Raw genomic sequence first — 24187 nt, 5'->3', positions numbered from 1 at the left:
TTGAATGGATAAGGCAAGAAAGGGTGGACGGACTGTATTAACCCCGCTGCAGCGGGGGGGGGGGGGGCTTTGGGAGGTTTTGGTAGGACAGAGAAGGATTTCTCCTGAAACAAGAATAATTAACACAATGGACACATTTTATTTGTAAATTATGTCCCTTGTGCTGATTTCTATGTTTGAATTTTAGCTACACTTCTGGTTTAAGAATAAAATGACAGCTTGCAGTTTAGAGCCATATAGTATATTTGCTTCAGATTTGTTGGTTACAGTGTCTATTCACAGTTTTCTATTTCATAAAGTCCTGGGAGGCTAAAAAATGTTATCCTAACATTTTTATATTCCTGATATGTGCCTGTTTTGTACCATGTACTTGTGTTTAAAAAAAAAAAGTATCTTGTTCTCTGTTGCTTCCTTTTTTGTGAAATACCTGGTGATCCTGCCAGTCCCCTGCTTTCCTTTTTCATCCTGACCATTCTAGGCATAGAATCACATCCTTCCAAGCATTGTCAGTATTCTGACTGCCGCCTTGTCTTCCAATGATCAGACTTGTGCTGACACGCCTCCCTGCTTAGCCATTCATTGGGAAGATCACCTTGCTGCTGTTTCTCCACCTCTAGCTCTCTAAGCCCCTTATGCAGCTGAGAACAGAGGTTATGTGATCACTTATTAAAAATAAATGAGGAAACCATGTTTCTTGATTTCATAGTCCTATACCAGAAGATGCACTCCCAAGGCTTGCACCCAAAATTGAAATGTAATTCCTATTAGACTACAACGAATTGTGAATACAGGTGCATAGTGTATATCCATTTGTGTTCCATTGGGCTCAAACACCACATGTTTGCAAAGTGAATGCCTTTATTGAACTCTTATGAACCAGTTTCAGTAAGGTGTTTTTTTTTTTTTTTGATCTTAGCACACATGTACTACTAAGTTCCAAAGAAGCTTGTACACAGAAAATGCGGTTTTCACATAGCCTATGTTTTCTGCATACACTAGTGGAGCACTTTAGAAGTTTTATAGACCCATAACATTGGTAACATAACTAGAGATGCATCGAAATTTCTGCAGCCAAAAATGGTGTTCTTGGCATTTTGCAGAGAAGAGAAAAAGTTGCTGACAATGGCTCAGCAAACGCACAGGATTTTACTATGCTTATGGTTAATTTTTCATAGAGCCTGTAACTCAAAACAATACTTCAAAAAACCTAACACCTGATGTGTTCTTGCTGCGTTTTCAGTGCATTTCAAGGGGGAGGTGTGTTTTTGGTGAACTGACCAAAAATGTAGCAAGCAAGAGTTTTAACACCACAATGAAAGCGCAATGGACCAGTGTGAAGACATAAATATAATTTAAAGGGATACATTTTTCTTGTGCTAAAGGTGCCAATAATGGCCGACAATAAATTCATATTCATTTAAATTCATAATAATAATTAAAAAGTTGAATAGAATACAATTCGATGGAAAAATATAAATATTTACCGTATTCATTTTCAGCCCTGTGCATCCTGCATTTTAGGTTTGGGCACCAAAATTTCCATTCAGTGCACCTCTAAATTCATAACCAGTGCTGCTTTTTAGCCAAACTTTCTCACATCACCATGCATACCACATGCTAAAGTCCATTCCTAATAGGTTCCAATGGAAATTCACTAGAAAAACTGAAGTCGCTGCCAAGGCCCTAAAACAGGTAAATACCCGATGAAGCAATCAGCCCCCCATCTTGATCATCTTTCTGGGAGTTTTGGCAATTAACTTCCCGCTGTTACATGCAGCAGTCAACATTTTACATTTATAGTCCAGTGTAATGAACACTTTGGTTTATAAAGTAAGTAATAAAAAGGGTTTATTTTCATGACAGATCCCATTGGTCTGTCTTGCTGATTAAAGCCCAAAGCAACCACAGCACTATATATAATGAATAAACAATAGCTGAACAATGGATATATCTACAGATTTACAGATCGAGTACATGAGAAGCATTGTGAGATAGTGTGTCCTTGTATGCTCACTTTTTTTATTCACCCCAACCTTAATTTTTTTTTTTTTAAAAAGGGCAACCAACTGCTGGCAGTTCTGCATTCCCCACCAACTTTTGTGTCTATATTTAGTTTTTGACCAGTGACATTTACCAAATTTAAAAGGTTTCATTCTAACATATTTACATAGAAAGCACACCAAACACACTTTCACATTTCATGATTATTAATTTTTGTGAGCTTTTGTCTGCCCACCCTTTGTTTATCAAAGCTGACAGTTATAACGGCGCTTATATTTTATTAGTTGAAGAGGTTGTCTGCTTGTATGCCATCTGTAGTATGGTTTTATAACCGAGAATGCCACTGTATAATGTGCATGTTTTATAATGTATGGTGTTCATTTAGGTAACTGTATATTTATTAAGAATTGCAGAGCTGAATTGCAGATACTGCTATTGGGTTAAGAAGTGCACCTTCTCCCCACCCAGTTATCATCCAAATATTGTTCTGGTGGATAAAAATTCAGAGTGTATGATGACCAGACCTGTCTACATTTGTAGTCCTTATTTGTTTCCCACACTGTGTGCAGGATATGTGGGAAGCCAAGACAGCCTGGTTGTTCAGATTTGGCCATGCACATACACTTCTTATATGCTGGACTATCTGAGAATTATAGCTTGATCGCAAAGGAGGCATTGCCATACTTTTCTGCATATTTAGGGACCACAAAATGAATGGATAAGAGACAATGCACACTTCTGTTTTGGAGTGCATTGCAAAACAGTCATGTATGATGCATTTATGGTGTGCTGTTGAGTATTTTCCTTTCAGATTCATTTAATTAATCCCTCAATGCAGCATGCTTGCTTTTCTGAATTTGGGTTCCAGGCACAGCTAGCTTAAAAATTCAATCTTTTGTAAGCAGATATATCTGGATCATTATGTATAGTATTTGGCTTCATGTACATAGGACAATTGTCTGCCTGTTCGGTCTCCCATTCTTCCGAATAGCACCGTGATGCTGGGAGCTCTCTCTGCTGAGGCAATTTGCTGAAGTCATTTATAGCCCTATCTTCTTATCGAGTTGAGTTCTTTCAGACCCTCTATGAAGACCTGCATGGGCCTTACACTCTGGCCTTGAGCATGGGTTTCGCTCCCTCAGTTCCTATCTGGACATGTTCTTGGATGACTCGCAGCCCCACTGACAGTCAACATTTAATTATATTGCAACCAAGCCTGCTCCTGATGAAGTGAATTTATTTCATGAAACGCGTTGAGCATAAGAAGGCAATTTACAACTGCAAGCTCTAAACTGTATCCCATCATCTGTTTCCGAAAAATATATTTACATAATTATATATTTACATTAATTTTATTTTATGTACTGGACAATTATCTCAATACTCTGATTTTTATGTATTATCTTATTATACAATTTATAAACTCTTTTCATATGTGTTTTCACTCAGATGTACTGTTGTTACCCGCTACGGATCTGTTAATAAATACATGATGTTAATTTATTTACCCATGTTTTTGTGCCTACCAGCACAGGTTTATGTACTATCATTAATACTTTGAGTACACTGGTCACACCTCATATAAAGTCCCAACCTTTCTGAACACCATGTGTTCCCATTATTGCATATCGCATATAGGGATGGAGACTCAATTGCACGAGTCTCATTTAAAGTCCCACTTTCCCCTTATCCCCTCCCCCTCCCTTTTACATAGGACAATTGAAAACCTCTTCTGAACGCTGGAACTTGATCGCTAGTAACCGACGGTTTAAAACATCCGTATTTGCCATGTTTACATGCCGCGTCTTTGCGTGTTTATGAGCGGTTGCATTTAGAAGCATTTTTAACAGACTATTTATTTTTCTCTATTTTTCTCAAACGCCTATGAATGAAAAAACATGGATAAATGCGTGTTACTGCGTTTAGCCACGTTTACACGCCGTTACAAGCATTTGGCATTTCCAATGCCACTAAACTACTGTCCTGAATGTGAATTTTTGCTTTCAGAAAAATGCTTCTAACCTCAACTGTTTCTTCACTACTATAAACGCTTGAGTGTATATGTACACATAGGATAACACTGAGTAGAGTTCAGGGGCTGCTGAAAAAAAAACGCCCAAATGCTCCTAGTCTGTTTACCAGCTGCAGTGTACATGAGGCCTTAATGTTGATTTTCTTTTTTTTTCTCTCATTTCTCTTTCAAGAGTTGATATTTGTATATAAATATGAAATAATTGCTACAATGTCTGCTGATCTTCACCATATGAGCTATTCTTTCTTTCCTACCTTTCTGTCTCCCTACATTCCCACCTTTTTTTTCTCCTTAGTAAATGTCTCCTTTGTACTCCCATGTATATCTCTCTCCCTACTAGCATCTATAATTCCCAGAGGTCTATGTATTTCTCATCTCCACAGTGTCTTTATTTCCTTGGCGGCTGCTTCCTCCAAGTGGCTGTCCTCCCTTGTATGAGTCTCTTTTGTGGTTGTCCTCCCTTCTATGAGTCTCTTTTTCCAGTGCTGTGCAGCTACTCTAGTTGCATTGCTATAGTAACTAGGCATTTTTGTCTAAACCTTCAGTCTACAGATAAGTTTTTGTATATGGAGGTACGTTGTAGATATGACTCCTCTCTGCCTCTTGAATCATCATGTTGTGACAGCTGAATGCATAGATTTCTCTAAAAATGTGTGTGTGTGTGTGTGTGTGAATGTATGTATGTGTGTGTATACAGTATTTCACAAAAGTGCATACACCCCTCACATTTTTGTAAATATTTTATTATCTTTTCATGTGACAACACTGAAGATATTACCCTTTGCTACAATGTAAAGTAGTGAGTTTACAGCTTGTATAACAGTGTAAATTTGCTGTCCCCTCAAAATAACTCAACACACAGCCATTAATGTCTAAACCGCTGGAAACAAAAGTGAGTACAACCCCCATGTGAAAATGTTCAAATTGGGCCTAAAGTGTCAATATTTTGTGTGGCCACCATTATTTTCCACCACTGCCTTAACCCTCTTGGGCATGGAGTTCACCAGAGCTTCACAGGTTGCCCAATTTGGACATTTATACTTAGGGGTGTACTCACTTTTGTTGCCAGCAGTTTAGACATTAATGGCTGTGTTGAGTTATTTTGAGGGGACAGCAAATTTACACTGTTATACAAGCTGTACACTCACTACTTTACATTGTAGCAAAATGTAATTTCTTCAGTGTTGTCACATGAAAAGATATAATCAAATATTTACAAAATTGTGGGGGTGTACGCACTTTTGTGAGATACTGTAACTGACCAGATCAATATCCCAGGAGTTTAATTGACGTGTGTGTTCCTTTAATTTTTTTGAGGTGTATGTTGTTATTATTATTATTATTATTATTATTCAGGATTTCTATAGCGCCAGCTATTTACGCAGCGTTTTACAATGTTAGAGGGAGACAATACAGTTAGAATACAATAAAATACAAGAGGATTAAGAGGGCCCTGCTCAGAAAAGCTTACAATCTAATAGGGTGGGGCAGGTGATGCAAGAGGTTGTAACAGTAGGGAATGAGCTGATGGAAGATTAGTTGGCGGTGTGATAGGCTTCCCTGAAGAGATGAGTTTTCAGGGATTGCCTGAAAGCAGCTAGAGTAGGAGATAGCCGTACAGGTTGAGGTAGAGCGTTCTAGAGGATGGGATAGGCCCTGGAGAAATCCTGGAGATGAGCATGAGAGGAGGAGACAAGGGAGCTTGAGAGTAGGAGGTCTTGAGAGGAGCGGAGAGGACGGTTTGGGTGATATTTGGAGACAAGATTGGTGATGTAGCTCGGGGCAGAGTTGTGAATGGCTTTGTATGTTATGGTTACAATTTTGAATTTAATTCGCTGGGCAATCGGGAGCCAGTGTAGGGATTGGCAGTGGATGTGGATATATATCTCTAATATAACATTCACCGGTCACATTATTAGGTACACCTTACTAGTGCCAGGTTGGACCCCCTTTTGCCTCAGAACTGCCTTCATTCTTTGTGGCATAGATTCAACAAGGTGTTGGAAACATTCCTCAGAGATTTTGGTCCATATTGACATGCTGCACATTTGTTGGCTGCACATCCATGATCAGCATATCTCCCGTTCCAGCACATCCCAGAGGTGCTCTATTGGATTAAGATCTGGTGAATATTGAGGCCATTGGAGTACAGTGAACTGATTGTCATATTCAAGAAACTTGGTGCATTATCCTGCTGGAAGTAGCCGTCAGAAGATGGGTACACTGTAGTCCTAAAGGACATGATCAGCCGCAATACTCAAGTAGGCCATGGCATTTAAAAGATGCTCAATTGCCCGAGAGAGAGAGAGCGCAAGAGAGATCGAGCCACAGTCACCAGATCTCCATCCAATAGAGCACCTTTGGGATGTAGTGGAACGGGAGATTTGCATCAATGATGTGCAGCAGACAAATCTGCAGCAACTGCGTGATGCGATCATGTCAATATGGACAAAAAACTCTGAAGAATGTTTCCAACACCTTGTTGGACCTATGCCACAATGAATGAAGACCGTTCTGAAGGCAACAGGGGGGTCCAACCTGGTACTAGCAAGGTGTAATAAAGTGGCTGGTGAGTGTATATATATACACAGAGAGCAAGAGAACTGCTACAGCGTTAAACCTCAGTGCTGAGAACACATAATCTTGAGTGTAGCAGTATGGTTACATTTAATGAAGGTACAATGATTAGCAACTCGTATGGTTGATGATTAAATCAGGCACATCTAAGTATGCAGGCATCTGGGGTAAAGCTGTCCACATAGACCATCCCCCCCATTGACGTCATCCCTTCCACACTGTGTTCCCCGAGCGCTTCAAGCCTCACTTTCAGATCGCTGTACTGCAGGGTAGTCTTCCCGATCACGATTGCAGACTGACAGCGGTGAGAGCCAGCGGTGAGGAGGGTGGTCTATGTGACGCATGACAAGTCACACAAGTGTGAAAGGGGCCTTAGGGAAACCTTTCTTAAGCCTAAATTTATAGATAAGATTAATACATAATTTATATACTTTTTTGCTAATTTTTTTTTTAAAAAAGTCGACGGAATATTCAGAAATTTCCATTTTGGCGGAATGCATTGGCGTCAAAGGGAGTGTTAAGGGAGCGGAGTTCCGGGCACAGATGTCATTTTTCAATAAGCATACCCCCGGGACAGTCAGGGCTAGCACATTCCACAATGGCTAGCCTCTGATCTGTCCCGGTTCGCACTTACCTTTTAGAAGAAATACTTACTTATAAAATTTCTTCCACAGCGTTTCCGTCTCTCTTGTGGGCAGCTGAAGCTGGCGCGGTCCTCTTCTGCGTCTTCTTCCGCGTCTTCTTCTCCCAGAATGCGCCGCACCGGCCCCTCTCGTCACTTCCGGTGCGGCGCCGCATTCCTAAACAGCTTCTGGGCATGCCCAGAAGCTGTTTAGCAGGGGAATGCGGCGTCGCCCGGAAATGACGTGCGGGGCCGGTGCCGTCGCATTGATTCCTGGGAGCTATGACGTTCAGCTCCCAGGAATCATCGCGAGGCAGGAAGTGACGGGGTGAGCCGCGGCTCCGAGGGAGGAAGTACCCTGAGGTGAGTATTTACGATCTACAATTACAAGGTGAGTTTTAAAAAAAAAAAAAACCTACCTAACCAATTCCTTTTCAGGTTATCCAGAACTAGCGGACGGGCACAAAAAAAAAACATCGATTTTGTGCCCGGAACTCCGCTTTAAGGTGCTTTTGGTGTTTTTTCTTTCCTTTTTTAAAGCGAAGTTCTAGATTTATTCAAATTAAAACTGCTGAATTCATACACTACTCCAAAAAATTAAAGGAACACTTTGAAAACACATTAGATCTCAATGGGGAAAAATCTCATGCTGGATATCAATACTGATATGGACTGTTGGAAACCAAAGGATGGCACATCGTTTGATGGAAATGAAAATTATCAATCTATAGAGGGCTGAACTCAGACACCCCAAAAATCAAAGTGAAAAAATTATGCAGCAGGCTAGTCCATTTTGGTGAAATGTAATTGCAGCAACTCAAAATGGCACTCAATAGTTTGTATGGCCCCCCATGTGCTTGTATGCATGCTGACAACGTTGGGGCATGCTCCTAATGAGATGACGGATGGTTCCCTGGGGTATTTCCTCCCAGATCTGGACCAGGGCATCACTGAGCTCCTTAACAAACTGAGGTGCAACCTGGCAGCGTTGGATGGACTAAAACATAATGTCACAGAGATGTTCCATTGGATTTAGGTCAGGCGAGATTGGGGGCCATTCAATGATATCAATTCCTTCATTCTCTAGGAACTGGCTGAATACTCTCCTCACATAAGGCTGGGCATTATCATGCACCAGGAGGAACCCAGGACCCACTGCACCAGCATAGGCTTTGACAATGGGTCCAAGGATTTCATCCAGATTCCTGATGGCAGTCAGGGTGCCATTGTCTAGCCTGTAGAGGTCTGGGCGTCCCTCCATGGATATGCCTCCCCAGACCATTACTGACCCACCACCAACCCGGTCATGCTGAACGATGTTACAGGCAGCATAATGTTCACCCTTTTACGTCTGTTACCTGCTCAGGGTGATCCTGCTTTCCTCTGAAATGCACACGGCACCCATAGCGGACCCGCCAATTCTGGTGTTCAATGGCAAATGCCAGTCGAGCTCCACTGTGCCGGGCAATGAGCACAGGGCCCACTAGAGGACATCTGGCCCTCAGGCCACCCCCTTGTAGTCGTTTTCTGATTGTTTGATCAGAGACATTCATACCAGTGGCCTGCTGGAGGTCATTTTGTAGGGCTCTGACAGTGCTCATCCTGTTCCCCTGTGCACAAAGAAACAGATACTGGTCCTGCTGATGGGTTAAGGACCTTGTACGGCCCCCTCCAGCTCTCCTAGAGTAACTGCCTATCTCCTCGAATCTACTCCATGCTCTTGAAACTGTGCTGGGAGACCCAGCAAACCTTCTGGCAATGGCACGTATTGATGTGCCATCCTGGAGGAGTTGGACTGCCTGTGCAACCTCTATACAGTCCAGGTATCGCCTCATGCTATCAGTAGTGACACTGACCCTAGCCAAATGCAAAACTAGTGAAAACAATCAGAAAAAAATGAGTAGGGAAAACAATTTCAGTGTCCATCTGTAAAACCATTCCTGTTTTGGGGGTTGTCTCATTGTTGCCCATATAGTGCACTTGTTAAATGTCATTAACACCAAAGCAGCTGAAACTGATTAACAACCCCCTCTGTTACTTAACTGACCAGATCAATATCCCAAGAGTGTAATTGACTTTATGCTGTACTCTGACTTAGTGCTGTACTGTGATTAAAAAGTGTTCCTTTAATTTTTTTGAGCAGTGTATAAATAATGTAAGGTAAAAACTGCAATAATAACTCCACTCAATATATGGACTCACTGAAAATATCCTGTTCTAGTGGGGCCCCTTTTTATATGGGCACTTATGTTCCATCCTAGAGGGTCCCCTGCTGAGTTGGATCAGAAATTAAATGAATGCCACATATGACATCTGTGTCCTTTAAAAGCTGAAGGAAAATTTGGATCCATGTGATCCGTATGGGTGGCCGTTTATAAACAGATATGCTGCAGTTTTTTCCCTTTACATCCATTCCTTTCCATTAAAGAGACTACTGCTCTGGAGCTAGCCGTTTATGTTACTTTTGTCAGGCCTGCTCATTTGAATATGAATAAATATTAAAGCGGAGTTCCAGCCATTTACTCACCTGTCCAACGGTCCAGCGATGCGGCCGCCGGAAGCCTCGATCCTCTCCCACGGTGCCGGCATCACTGCTGTGGGCACCCGGCTGTTACAGTTTGCGGCTTCACAGCCGGGTGCCCACTGCGCATGCGCGAGTCGCGCTGCGCGCCGTGATTGGTCGGCAATCTTCTGGGACCTCTGACGTGTCCCAGAAGATTGCAGGGAGGGAGGGGGAGAGGAGAACTTCCGCTCAGGGCGCCGCGGCGCTCCGAGCGGAAGTGGGAGCGGGTACCTGTCAAAACTAGGTACCCGCTCCCCCCCCCCAAAAAATGACATGCCAAATGTGGCATGTTGGGGGGTCAGGACTCCCTAAAGCGGAAGTTCCACTTTTGGGTGGAACTCCGCTTTAAATAAAACCCTGTTCTAAGGCACAATGAGGGCAGACAGTGCTGTCTTTTATTCTGAAAATGCTAGTTCCCTGGCTGTCATTCTGATGCATTGCCTTCAATGCTTCCACACTCCCTGACCTGGAACTGGTATAACAATAAGGAATTCTGACATTCTGAGACTCATCTTTGACTCTTTATTGATGGCAGACACAACAAGGGCCACAAGCTTTTAAAAAAAAAAAAAACGCAGCCCGCAAGGGCAGCCTACATACTTAAAGTGGTTGTAAACCCAAATTGATGACTTTTACCTATAGGTAAGCCTAAAATAAGGCTTACCTATCCCCTTCCGTACCGCGTCATGTAAAATGACGTCGGCACAAATCCTTTCTCGATCCGGGCCGACGTCATATGACAGCGCCCGGATCTCCCCGCTACTGCGCGCCCCCGGGGGCGCGCAGCGCGGCGATCGGGGGTGAGGCTCGTCCCTCGGACTGAGCCCAACCCCGATCAAGGTAAACAGCCAATGAAATTGGCTGTTTACCACGTGATCGGCTGTGTCAATCACAGCCGATCACATGAGCGGCTCCAGCGCGAGCCGCTCGTTCCTTCCTTAATGCGCGCCCCCGGGGGCGCGCAGCGCGGCGATCGGGGACGAGGCTCGTCCCTCGGACAGAGCCCATCCCCGATCTAGGTAAAGAGCCAATGAAATTGGCTCTTTACCACGTGACCGGCTGTGTCCAATCACAGCCGGTCACTAGGTAAAGAGCCAATGAAATTGGCTCTTTACCACGTGACCGGCTGTGTCCAATCACAGCCGGTCACAAATGTCATCAGAGAACACGGTAACTAGCTGTCACCGTGTTCTCCTCCTCACACACTGATCCTGTGTGAGGAGGAGATTGTGGTAACAGCTAGTTACCAATCATAGTGCACCCCAACCACACTGATTGCCCCCCCCCCCCCAATAAAGAGCACCTGTCACTAGCCCATCAAAGTACCCGAGTACCTGTCACCAGCCCATCAGGTACTCTGATGGGCTGATGACAGGTACTCTGATGGGCTGATGACAGGTACTCTGATGGGCTGGTGACAGGTACTCGGGTACTCTGATGACAGGTACTCGGGTACTCTGATGATGGGTACTCTGATGATGGGTACTCTGATGACAGGTACTCGGGTACTCTGGTGACAGGTACTCTGATGGGATGGTGACAGGTACTCGGGTACTCTGATGACAGGTACTCGGGTACTCTGATAAGTACTCGGGTACTCTGATGACAGGTACTCGGGTACTCTGATGACGGGTACTCGGGTACTCTGATGACAGGTACTCGGGTACTCTGATGACAGGTACTCGGGTACTCTGATGACAGGTACTCTGGTACTTTGAGTACCCGTCATCGGAGTACCCGAGTACCTGTCACCTACCCAACAGAGTACCCGAGTACCTTCCACCTGCTCATCAGAGTACCTGACACCTGAAGTACCCGAGTACTTGCCACCTGCTCATCATTACCCATCACTACTCATCAGTACTCATCAGTACCCATCAGTACCTATCACCTATTAGTATCAGTACTGATCATCCGTACCCATCAGTACAGTATCAGTATCACCTATCAGTATCAGTACTACTCATCAGTACCTATCACCTGCCTGTCACCTGCCCATAAGAGTACCCGAGTACCTGTCACCTGCCTATCGGAGTACTCGAGTACCTGCCACTTGCTCATCAGTACCAGAGTACCTGTCACCTGCCCAGCAAAGTACCCGAGTACCTGTCACCCTTCATACAGCCACCATGTCTAAGTCCAAAAAGGTTAACATACGTCGTCCGTTTAAACCTAAATACCGGTGTTATGGCAGCAGATAGCTGCCATAACCCTGGTATTTTTTTAAACGGTGGACGGTTGGCTTTCCGATAAGGGTGGTCCCAGCGGCAGATTCGCCGCGGGATCACCCTTCCGGGGTGGCGGAAGAGGTGCCCCCCTCCCGCTGCATTCTGGTCCTTTTCCCCGCTTACCGGACCCGCCGGCAGCGGGGAAAACGATCCGGTCCCAGATCCTCACAGACAGGATGTCGAGTGAGGGCAAGCTTGCCCTCACTCGACTCTATGGTCTTGGAGGACCGGAGCTACGGCAAACGTCGTTGCCTAGCAACCAGTTTAAAGGTCCCTTTTTTTTTTTTCATTTTATTTAATTTTTTTTTAATTTTTTTTTTTTTTTTTTTCTATCTTTTAGTGTACTTGTGAGATCTGAGGACTTTTTGACCCCAGATCTCACAAAAAAGAGGTCCTGTCGTGCCTTTTTCTATTACAAGTAATGTTTACATTTCTTGCAATAGAAATAAAAATGATCAATTTTTTTTTTTTAAAAAAAACAGTGTAAAAATAAAAAATAATAAATAAAATAAATAGTAAAAAAAAAAAAAAATTAAAGCGCCGTGTCCCCGCGAGCTCGCGCGCAGAAGCGAACGCATACGGAAACCCCGCCCACATATGTAAACAGTGTTCAAACTACACATGTGAGGTATCGTCGCGATCGTTAGAGCAAGAGCAATAATTTGAGCCATAGACCTCCTCTGTAACTCTAAGATAGCAACCTGTAGAAATTTTTAAAATGTCGCCTATGGGGATTTTTAAGTACCAAAATTTGTCACCATTCTGTGAGTGTGCGCAATTTTGAAGCATGACATGTTGGGTATCTATTTACTCGGCGTAACATTATCTTTCACATTATGGAAAACAATTGGGCTAACTTCACTGGTTTCTTATTTTTTAATTAAAAAAAGTGATTTTTTTCCCAAAAAATTGCGTTTGGAAGACCGCTGCGCAAATACGGTGTGATAAAAAATATTGCAATAATCTCCATTTTATTCTCTAGGGTCTCTGCTAAAAAAAAATATATAATGTTTTGGGGTTCTAAGTAGTTTTCTAGCAAAAACAACTGATTTTAGCTTGTAAACACCAAATGTCAAAAATAGGCCTAGGCAAGTGGCTAGGATGCATGATGATGCTCCTTGGATGTTTAGGCCCCTCTATATGGCTAGGCTGTGAAAAAGTCTCACACATGTGGTATTGCCATACTCAGGAGGAGTGGCAGAATGTATTTCTCTATCGCTCATTGACAGACGTAGTCTTCTTGATTCTCAAGAGCTGGGTTATGTTGTCTCCGCAGGAGTAGGACTAGGCAGAATGACAAAACGTTCTGGCTCCACCCTAGGGGCAGTCCCTGAGGGTATATCCTCCCTCTCTCTGCTACAGGGAATCAGTTTTTTTCTGTCTAGTCAGGAGTAAGGACCTAAGTTCCTTGCTGGGATCTTTTGGTCCTGGCAAGACTTTTTTTCTTTGAGAAAAAGACATTTTTTAGGTAGTTTTCTCCAGTGTTTTTTTCCTGTGAGATCTTCAAGCAAAAATGCCGGACTGGGCGACACTTTTTTGGTCACCCCAGCCGGCCTACGAGCGCGTGCAGACCATGGCATTGCGCTTGGTCGGCCGCGACATATTCAAGTAAGTATGCGGGGCCGGGCGACGGGCTGGATGTTGAAATCCAGTGGTCACCCCGGTTTCTGCCTAAAAGCGCGTGCAGACCAGTGCGCTGAGTCGGCCGCGACGGAGTCCCAGTAAAGGGACTGACTTTGCGAGTTAAAAGTCTCGCTTGGACGCCAGGTACCAGAGAGTCGAGGCGTCCACAAACCCCCACCTCGGTGGAGAGGGTATTGTGAAGAGAGGGTGCCTGTCGGTTCGGTATGGTGAGTAAACGTTCCCTTTTTTCCTCATTATGAGGCAGTATATATTATGGGCCCCTCCATATATGGTCAGTATATATCTGATACTTACAAGTCCCCCTTGTAATACAGCATGTGTTTGTGGGAAGTGGACTTGGTTCAAGAGCTAACACTCTACCCAGCAGACTGTAACATTACAGCAGACATAGGAGGTATAATCCTACCTTATGTGCAGTGTATTTCTGTAGATCCATATGTCACCTCTTAGCAGAGTGCAGGTGGATGTGCTGGGAAGACGATATCGGCGGTCCGCCGCCATTTTACCGTAGACCGAATGCCTATATGTCCTCAGGTCACGCCGGCCGCCATGTTTTTGGAGTCTTATGTCTCTTCTATGGGGGCGGCCATGTTTTGTGAGCCCAGCTACCTCGTGGAGGGCTGGGAACGCCGGAAGGCGTACACAGGGGGCGGAGCCACGCCTTCTGCCCGGGAAAAAGCAAACAGCTCCTTCCAGTCTGTGTAAGACAGACGCTGACTGCAGTTTGTTGGAAACTGCACTGCATCGGTTGGTGAGCCTTGGGGGTCCCTCTCTCTCTCTCTGGGATCGAGAAGCAGGTACTCTGAGGGGCGCTATTGCGCTAGGGGGAGACACGCAAAAAAAAAAAAAAAGAAAAAGTTTTTTTGTTTTTGCTGGCAAAGGTGTCCTGTATTAACATGGACCCTGCCACTCATGTATCTCCTCCGGATCCCCTCGAGGGGTCTGCGGGATCCTCCAGCACCCCATTGACAATTGAATCTTTGTCAGCTATTATGGAAACTTTTGTGTCCCGGGTGGAAGTGGCTTGTCAGGGACAGGGCGCAAGAAAGCGACCCCCGCCTAACCCCTTATTATCTGAAACTTCGGATTCAGACTCTGAGCCTATTTCTGCAGTTGCAGGTACTTCATCTGGTATTGGTGTCTCGGGTCCTGTCTCTTCAGACAGTGAGGAGGATGTTTCGGCATCCGCCATAGCCCGAGAGGAAGCGTTGGTAAACGCACTCATTGTATCTGTTCAAGAGACTTTAAGGTTACAGGGTATTCCATCAGAAATAGCTGAAACTGAGATCCCTTTTGGGACTAAAAAGCGCATCAAAATGGTGAAGGTTTTTCCATTGCCCAAATGTTTTGGCAATCCAATCGAAGAAGAATGGCGTCTGCCAAAACGCACTTTTAATATTTCTAAACGCATTGACAGGCGTTATCCGTTTGAGGAAACCCTTATTAAGAAATGGACAGAACCACCTGTGGTGGATTCACCCATTGCTAGAATGAATAAAGCCACGGTTATTCCTTTAGAAGACGCTCCGTCTTTTAAAGATCCAGTGGATCGCAAGATAGAAGCTATGTCTCGCACCATGTTTTCCTTGATTGGATCAGCTTTCAGACCAATAATTGCTATTGGTCTGGTTTCGCAGGCTGTAACTGAATGGACCAAGTGGTTACGCCGGGACTTAGAAGAAGTCCCTCAGGCGGTATCAGATTTGTTGGAACAAATGATACAGGGGTTACAGTTTGTATGTGATGCGGCGTTAGACGCCACTCCATTAATGGCGCGAGCATCAGTCTCAGCAGTGGTTCTCAGGCGTACACTGTGGCTAAAAGGTTGGTTAGCCGACCAAGGTTCCAAAAAAGCATTGGCTAATATCCCCTTTTCAGGAGAGCGTCTATTTGGAGCCAACTTAGATGAGATCATTAAGGATCTCACCGGTGGAAAAAGCACCTTTTTACCGCAAAATTTTAAAGGTAGAGGAACTCGTCAAAGACGAGGGCCTTCTTTTTCTGCTCACAAGAGGTTTTTTCGTCCAGCGGGTGAAAAAACTAAGTCCTCCAAAGCTCCTGCAGGAGGCGTCAGGGGTCGTTGGTCGGGCAAGCAAAAGCCCGCCCCCTCCAGACCTGAAGATAAACCATCCAAAGCCTGAAGGTGCGCCCCCACCCATAACTGGGGTGGGGGGACGTCTTCGCCGGTTCCCGGATCCATGGCTTTCCAGAATCCCGGACAAATGGGTTTGCGAAGTCATAAGGTCAGGGTACAAGATCGAGTTTCGATCTCTCCCACCGGCGCGATTCTTCCCTTCCAATATCCGTCTATCCGCAGATCGTTTAGAAGATCTGCGGAGAGCAGTCACAGATTTACTACAACAAGGAGTGGTAGTCCACGTTCCTTGGACAGAACGGTTTCAAGGGTTTTATTCAAACCTGTTTACAATACCCAGGAAAGAGGGCAAAGTGCGTCCAATTCTGGACTTAAGAGCACTCAATTCTTTCGTCAACATAAGAAGATTCAGAATGGAGTCCATTCGCACGGTAGCAGCCTTCCTGCATCCAGGGGATGTCCTAGCGTCCATAGACATCAAGGACGCCTATCTTCACATTCCCATTTTCGCAGGACATCAGCGTTTTCTACGCTTTTCCGTAGAGGAGAACCACTATCAGTTTGTGGCGTTACCTTTCGGTCTCGCCACGGCTCCGCGGGTCTTCACAAAGGTGTTGGCCCCAATGTTGGCACTTCTGCGCCAAAGAGGTATATCGATTCTAGGTTACCTAGACGATCTTCTGCTTCATGCAGAGTCTCCTCAGACCTTGCTACAAAACATAGAAATTACTATGATTTCTTTACAGGAATTCGGGTGGCTGGTGAACCAGCAAAAGTCATTTCTGGTTCCCACCCAGAGGCTCGAATATCTGGGTCTAATTCTAGACACAGTCAGGACGAGAGTTTTCCTTCCAGTAGGGAAACTTCGAAAGATTCAATCAGCAGTCCAGTTGTTACTGTCCAACAGCTGGTCTTCCCTTCGGACGTGCATGAGGGTTCTGGGGTTGATGGTGGCTTCATTCGAAGCAGTCCCATTTGCCCAGTCCCATACCCGAATTCTTCAGCAAGAGATTCTTCTCAGATGGAATCGGAATCAGGAATCCCTGGACAATCTGATACGATTGAGCAAACAGACCAGAGAGTCTCTGGTTTGGTGGCTTCGGTCTCCAATGCTCAGCCAGGGAAAGTCATTTCTGCCAATATATTGGACGATAGTGACCACGGATGCCAGTCTATCCGGATGGGGAGGAATTCTTGGTCAGTTATCTGTCCAGAGACTTTGGTCCCCGGAAGAATCCAGGTTACCGATAAATGTATTGGAACTGAGAGCGATCAGACTTTGTCTGATTCACTGGACCGAGCAGCTCCAGGGCAGCCCGGTTCGGATCCAGTCGGATAATGCCACGGCCGTGGCTTATGTCAATCATCAGGGGGGCACCAAGAGTGTCCGAGCGGCCAAAGAAGTGGCTTACATTCTTCGCTGGGCGGAACGATTTGTTCCAGCAATCTCTGCGGTGTTCATTCCGGGGGTGGAGAATTGGCAGGCAGATTATCTCAGCCGTCAGACCCTGGATCAGGGGGAATGGTCCCTCCATCCAGACGTTTTCCACCAGTTGTACCTACGGTGGGGCACCCCGGATGTGGATCTGTTGGCATCACGATTCAACAGGAAAGTTCAGAGATTCGTGGCTCGCTCCCGCGATCCTCTAGCAGAAACCGCAGACGCACTGATCGCCCCGTGGGGGCAATACCAGCTAATATATGCCTTCCCTCCTCTCGCGTTACTGCCAAGACTTCTTCGCAGGGTAGAGGAGGAAGGAATCCCAGTAATCCTGGTAGCTCCGGACTGGCCTCGTCGAGCTTGGTACGCCGACATGGTCAGACTGGTGGCGGACGTCCCGTGGAGACTTCCTCTCAGGGAGGATCTACTGTCTCAGGGACCGATCTTCCATCCTGCTTTACGATCGCTGGCTTTAACGGCCCGGCTATTGAGACCCAGGTGCTGAAGGACAAAGGTTTGTCAGCTTCAGTTATTCCTACTCTAGTTGAAGCAAGGAAAGCGACTTCCAGAAAGATTTATCATCGCACATGGAAGTCCTACATTGCATGGTGTGAACCTTTGGGGTTCCGTCCTCGGTCTTATTCGATTAGTCGAATATTGGCTTTTCTGCAACAAGGGGTTGAGCAGAAACTGGCCTTGAGTACTATCAAGGGTCAGGTCTCAGCATTAGCCATCTTCTTTCAGAAGCCTTTGGCTACTCATTCCTTGGTGCGGAATTTCATCCAGGGGGTGCGACATCTGGCTCCGCCAGTGCACGCGCCGTTACCCCCCTGGGATCTTAATTTAGTGTTGTCGGTTCTTCAGAAACCTCCCTTTGAAGATATTAGGGAGATTCCTCTACCCACGTTGTCCCAGAAGGTGGCCTTCTTGGTGGCTATTACTTCTGCACGCAGGGTGTCAGAACTGGCCGCATTATCTTGTCGTTCACCATATCTGGTGGTTCATAGAGATAAGGTGGTTCTTCGTCCGAATCCATCCTTCCTACCAAAAGTGGTTTCAGAATTTCATCTGAATGAAGAAATTGTATTACCTTCCCTGTGTCCTAAGCCCAGTCATCCTCGGGAATTTGCTTTGCACTCCTTGGATGTGGTCCGGGCGATCAGGGTATACTTGAAAACGACAGACTCGTTTCGCAAGACGGATTCACTTTTTGTGATCCCAGATGGACCCAAAAAGGGGTTGCCTGCATCTGCCGCGACCATTTCCAGATGGATCAGACAGACGGTAGTGCAGGCTTATTCTATTAAGGGTCGGGAGCCCCCGTTCCCTGTTAAGGCGCACTCCACTCGGGCACTTAGTGCGTCATGGGCCTTTCGCCATCAGGCGTCAGTGGTCCAGGTGTGCAAGGCGGCTACCTGGTCGTCGGTGCATACCTTCTCTAAACATTATAAAGTTGATGTAATGGCATCGTCTGATGCCTCATTTGGCCGCAAGGTTTTGCAGGCCGCAATTTGAGGAGACCAGTGGTCTACCTCGAGGGTTTTTTTCCGTTGGAAAATTTTTTCTTTAGCCTCATTCTTTGTTTATAATGAGCCTTTAAAACTTCTAGTTTGGCACCGGTTGGGCCTTCTAGATTGGATTTGATTTTGTCAATCCCACCCCTCATTTGTGGCACTGCTTCTGGATGTCCCAGCTCTTGAGAATCAAGAAGACTACGTCTGTCAATGAGCGATAGAGAAAAATGGATTTTTGTAAGAACTTACCGTAAAATCCTTTTCTCTTAAGCTCATTGACAGACGTAGTACCCGCCCCTCTATCATTGAGTTGGGTTGGGTTACATTCTCTGTACTGCTTTAAACAGAACTGATTCCCTGTAGCAGAGAGAGGGAGGATATACCCTCAGGGACTGCCCCTAGGGTGGAGCCAGAACGTTTTGTCATTCTGCCTAGTCCTACTCCTGCGGAGACAACATAACCCAGCTCTTGAGAATCAAGAAGACTACGTCTGTCAATGAGCTTAAGAGAAAAGGATTTTACGGTAAGTTCTTACAAAAATCCATTTTTTGGGGTGTCATTTTTGCGATGTACATGCTATGTGTTAGGAATATCCTATAAATTGACAACTTTGTGTAAAAAAAAAAGTTTTTATTTTTTTCCCACATTTTCCAAAAACTTGTGGAAAAAAATGACATGTTCAAAGGACCCATAATGCCTCATAGAATATACGTTGGAGTGTTTGCTTTCCAAAATGGGGTAATTTTGTGGACTTTTCCATTGTATTGTTGCTCTAGGGCCTTGAAAAGTGTGATAGGTAGTAAGAAAGTTTTATGTGTATTTATGCTCCTAAAACGCCTTATGGTGCTACTTGGACGTGGAGTCTCTTTTTGTGGCCAGGCTGTGTAAAAGTCTCACACATGTGGTATCACCATACTCAGAAGGAGTAGCAGAATGAATTTTGGGGTGTCATTTTTGCTGTGTACATGCTATGTGTTAGAAATAGCTTATAAATTGACAACGTTTTGGGAAAAAAAAAGAAAAAAAAATGTTTTCTTCATTTTCCCAAGAATTGTGGGAAAAAATTATAACTTCAAAAAACTCACCATGCCTCTTACTAAATACCTTGGACTGTCTACTTTACAAAAAGGGGTCATTTGGGGGGTATTTGTACTGTCCTGACATTTCAGGGCCTCAAGAAAGGAGATAGGCCATCAGTACATCTGGTGTGATCAATTTTCAGTAATTGGTACCATAGCTTCTAGACTCAATAACTTTCACACAGACTAAATAATATACACTAATTTGGGTTAATTTTACCAGAGATATGTAGCAGTATAAATTTTGGCCCAAATGTATGAAGAAAAATTAATTTTTTGCAAAATTTTATAATAGAAACTAAAAAAAAGTGTTTTTTTTGCAAAATTTTTGCTCTTTTTTTGCTTATATCACGAAAAAAAAAAACCCCAGTTGTGATCAAATACCACCAAAAGAAAGCTCTATTTGTGTGAAAAAAATGATAACAATTTTGTTTGGTTACAGTGTAGCATGACTGAGCAATTGTCATTCAAAGTGTGAGAGTGCTGAAAGCTGAAAATTGGTCTGGGCAGGAAGGGGGTCTAACTGCTCTGTATGGAAGCGGTTAAAGGTGCTGTAAATATCTCCTAAACTTGCACTGTTTAGGAGATATTTACATTGCATGCAGCTGATGACATCATCAGTGCATGTGCTCTGAAGAAACGACCACCCGTGCCGTTTCTTCAGAGCCCTGTGCCATGACTGGTGGCTCCCGCGTGCATGCATGGGAGTGACGTCATGTGGCTCTGGCCAGCAATACAGCCAGAGTCTGCAGACCCGGAAAAAAGATGGGTGAAGATGGATGCGGCCGACAGCAGGGACAACGCGGGCTTCGTTGCAGGTAAGTGTCACATAATGTGCTAGTATGCGCTGCATACTAGCACATTACGCATTTAATTTGCAGGAGGAAAAAATAAAAACATTTTTGAAGAATTTACTTCCTCTTTAATTCATGATGGGGTCATTTCTAACACATTGTTGAGGTTCAACACTAAGCCTGAACACTTCCCCTTTTGGCCCCTAGTACATGAAACATTGCAATACAGCCTGATTACTGGTGTGCCTGAGTTTTTTTGGAAATGTATAGATATTTGGGAATTATAGTTGCAATGCTTCAAAACATTTTACTTCTGAACTAAATTGTCTGTTTAATGCCTATCTGGAGTTCCATTTTAAAATTTAGATTTGGAAAGCGTACATGGGATCGTTGGCTGAATTAGCAGGGACCTACAATGGCTAAAAAGTCTATACACCTCTGTTTAAAATGTCAGGTTTCTGTGATGTAAAAAGATAAATCATTTCAGAACTTTTTCCACCTTCATTGTGACCTATAAACTGTACAACTCAATTGAAAAACAAACTGAAATATTTTGGGGGGAGGGAAGTAAAACTAGAAAACTAAAATGTGGTTGCAAAAGAGTGCACACCTTCTTATAACTGGGAATGTGGCTGTGTTCCGAATCAAGAAATCGCATTCAAACTCATGTTAAATAGGAATCAGCACACACCAGCCAAAATTTTATGTGCCTCTGATTAATCCCAAATAAAGTTCAGCTGTTCTAGTAGGTCTTTCCTGACAATTTCTTAGTCGCATCCTACAGCAAAAGCATGGTCTGCAGAGTGCTTCCAAAGCATAAGAGGGATCTCATTGTTAAAAGGTATCAGTCAGGAGAAGGATACAAAAGAATTTCCAAGGCGTTAGATATATCATGGAACACCGTGAAGACCGTTATCAAGTGAAGAAAATTAGGCACAACAGTGACGTTGCCAAGAACTGGACGTCCCTCCAAAATTGATGTAAAGATGATGGTCAGGGAGCACAGCAACATTAAAGGAGCTGCTGAAATATCTGGCAAATACTGGCTGTGTAGTACATGTGACAACAATCTCCCGTATTCATTTTTCTGGGCTATGGGGTAGAGTGGCAAGATGGAAGCCTTTTCTTACGGAAAAAAAAACAAAACATCCAAGCTAAATTTTACAAAAACACATCTGAAGTCTCTCAAACGCATGTGGGAAAATGTATTATGGTCTGATGAAACCAAGGTTGAACTTTTTGGCCATAATTCCAAAAGCTACGTTTGGCATAAAACTAACACTGCACATCAGCAAAAGAACTCCATACCCACAGTGAAGCATGGTGGTGCAGGATCATGCTTTGGAGCTGTTTTTACTTAGCTGGAACAGGGGCCTTAGTCAAGGTAGAGAGGGTTATGAACAGTTCCAAATACCCATCAATATTGGTACAAAACCTTCAGGCTTCTGCTAGAAAGCTGAACATTAAGAGGAACTTCATCTTTTAGCATGACAACGACCCAAAGCATACATCCAAATCAACAAAGGAATCTCTTCACCAGAAGAAAATGAAAGTTTTGGAATGGCCCAGCCAGAGCCCAGACCTGAATCTAATTGTAAATCTGTGGGGTGATCTGAAGAGGGCTGTGCACAGGAGATGCTCTCTCAATCTGACAGATTTGGAGTGCTTATGTAAAGCAGAGTGGGCAAATACTGCCAAGTCAAGATGTGCCATGCTGATACCCAAAAAAGATTGAGTGCTGTAATAAAATCAAAAGGTGCTTCAACAAAGTATTCGTTTAAGGATGTGCACACTTATGCACCCATATTATTTTATATTTTTACTTCCATCCACCTAAAAGATTTCAGTTGTTTGTACAGTTATAGGTCACATTAAATGTGGAAAGGGTTCTGAAATTATTTATCGTTGTCTCATTTTTATATAGAACAGGAACCTGACATTTTAACAGGGGGTGTGTAGACTTTTTATATCGACTTTATGTCACTGTGGTCAGTTTTAGTGGTACTTACCATTTTCTACATACAGGATGGGAGAAAGTGAGACTTTCTGGGCAAGTAAAAGTATTAAATATGGGATCAGAAGTAGTTCAAGCATCTCAAGAGTCCATGTTTTTATTTCCCCTCTATGCTGTAAAATTATACATTTCTGTGACCTGACAATTTTACTGATGCATTTTTATTTTTTCCTAAGCTGATGAGGATGAAGATAAGGATGATGACTTCCGCGCTCCCCTCTACAAGAATGTGGAAATCAAAAGAATACAAGTACGGATGAAGTGGTGTGCTACCTGTCACTTCTACCGTCCTCCTCGCTGTTCACATTGCAGTGTTTGTGACAACTGTGTGGAGGTAAGTCCTGCGTATCTATGCAACAGTTAATAGTAAACACACAGGGGATGTGGTGCTGTTTAATGCTCATAGCAGTCAGGTTATGCCTTCCATACTTTCACTGTTTTTGAAATTGGCAGATTTTATAAAAATTGCTCTATTTCAGGCACTTCCTGTTTATAGGGTGACAACTGTTGTACTCCTGTGTTGTGACTCAGTCACATGCTCCTGGTTAAGACTACAAGCAGCACATTGCACTTGCATGGTCCACTGTTGTCACTATCAGGAAGGCGGTCTTGCGTAAGGTTACTCTTTCAGAAGTGGTTGAAAAGGCTGTAGGATATCAGCAGCACTAGAATGTAAAAAATGATGGAAACCGTATTTTATGGAAAATCAATCAGGACAATTATTTTGACAAACAATGCTTTAGCTAACTAAAATGTGTCCAAGGCTCAGTTCACACTTGCGCTGTAGGAATACGCGCTGGGATGCTATAGCACTGTTCATTATAAATGGCACCTCAAAGCACATTACCAACACGTATTTTAGCTCACCAAAGCGAATGGTAAAGCCATACCATGTTATGGTGGCTGCCTTTGGGAAGAGAAAATAGATGCAAGTTTTTGTTGCATTTTAGATCATTAGGGGGACCTTTCAAAGAGATGGCATGCCCTAACACATTCCAAATCACATGCAGTTTCTGGCACCGCTCCTGTGTGAACCAAGGCTGAAGTCACTACGACAAGCCTGGGTTTACACAGGAGCAGTGCGGGAAAATGTATGTAATTCAGAAAGGAATCGCACTGTATTGCCATTCAAATTACATGCGATTCTTTGCAGTCAGATTTAAACTCATCCATTGTGTATGGGCTCAAATCACACTGCACGAAAAAGGTATCGGTTTTAGGTATTGGAGCATTTGCATGTGTACAAGTACTCGTGCAAAGATACCAGTATCGATGCAACCCTTTACAGTCACATTCATAAACTAAGGATGATGTGACAAATAACCATAGAGACTATTTTCACATCCTGGAAACTGTCCATTTACAGGTCATTATAAGTAGACAAACTATCTAATTATAATTTCATTATTTCTCAGAACCGGTTGGTGCAAGTGACAGTGCACGGACATTGATGCTGTGCACAGGACAGTATGCCTGATGGCTACAATAAATTTATGTAATTCTGGGAGAATATTTAAGAATTAATAAAAAAGAATCGGAGTAGGGTTTTTTGAAGGTCAAGAAATTTTGAGAGTTTCCTTCCT

The 24187-nt window shown here is 43.9% G+C and overlaps 1 protein-coding gene across 2 annotated transcripts in view; it reads left to right on the top strand.

Annotated features, from left to right (window-relative positions):
- The window catches only part of ZDHHC8 (zDHHC palmitoyltransferase 8), a 201679-nt gene that overhangs the window by 128632 nt on the left and 48860 nt on the right, over nt 1–24187 (top strand). For both annotated transcript variants that reach the window (XM_082259074.1, XM_082259073.1), the window contains exon 3: nt 22781–22938. In XM_082259074.1, the coding sequence (XP_082115200.1) occupies nt 22781–22938 (158 nt within the window). The remainder of the gene's footprint in view (nt 1–22780; nt 22939–24187) is intronic.

The sequence above is a fragment of the Pelophylax lessonae genome (assembly GCF_965119305.1).
Source record: "Pelophylax lessonae genome assembly, chromosome: 1".
Lineage (NCBI taxonomy): Eukaryota > Metazoa > Chordata > Amphibia > Anura > Ranidae > Pelophylax > Pelophylax lessonae.
Note: the sequence above shows the minus strand (reverse complement) of the source record. Positions and strands in the feature narration are given on the sequence as shown.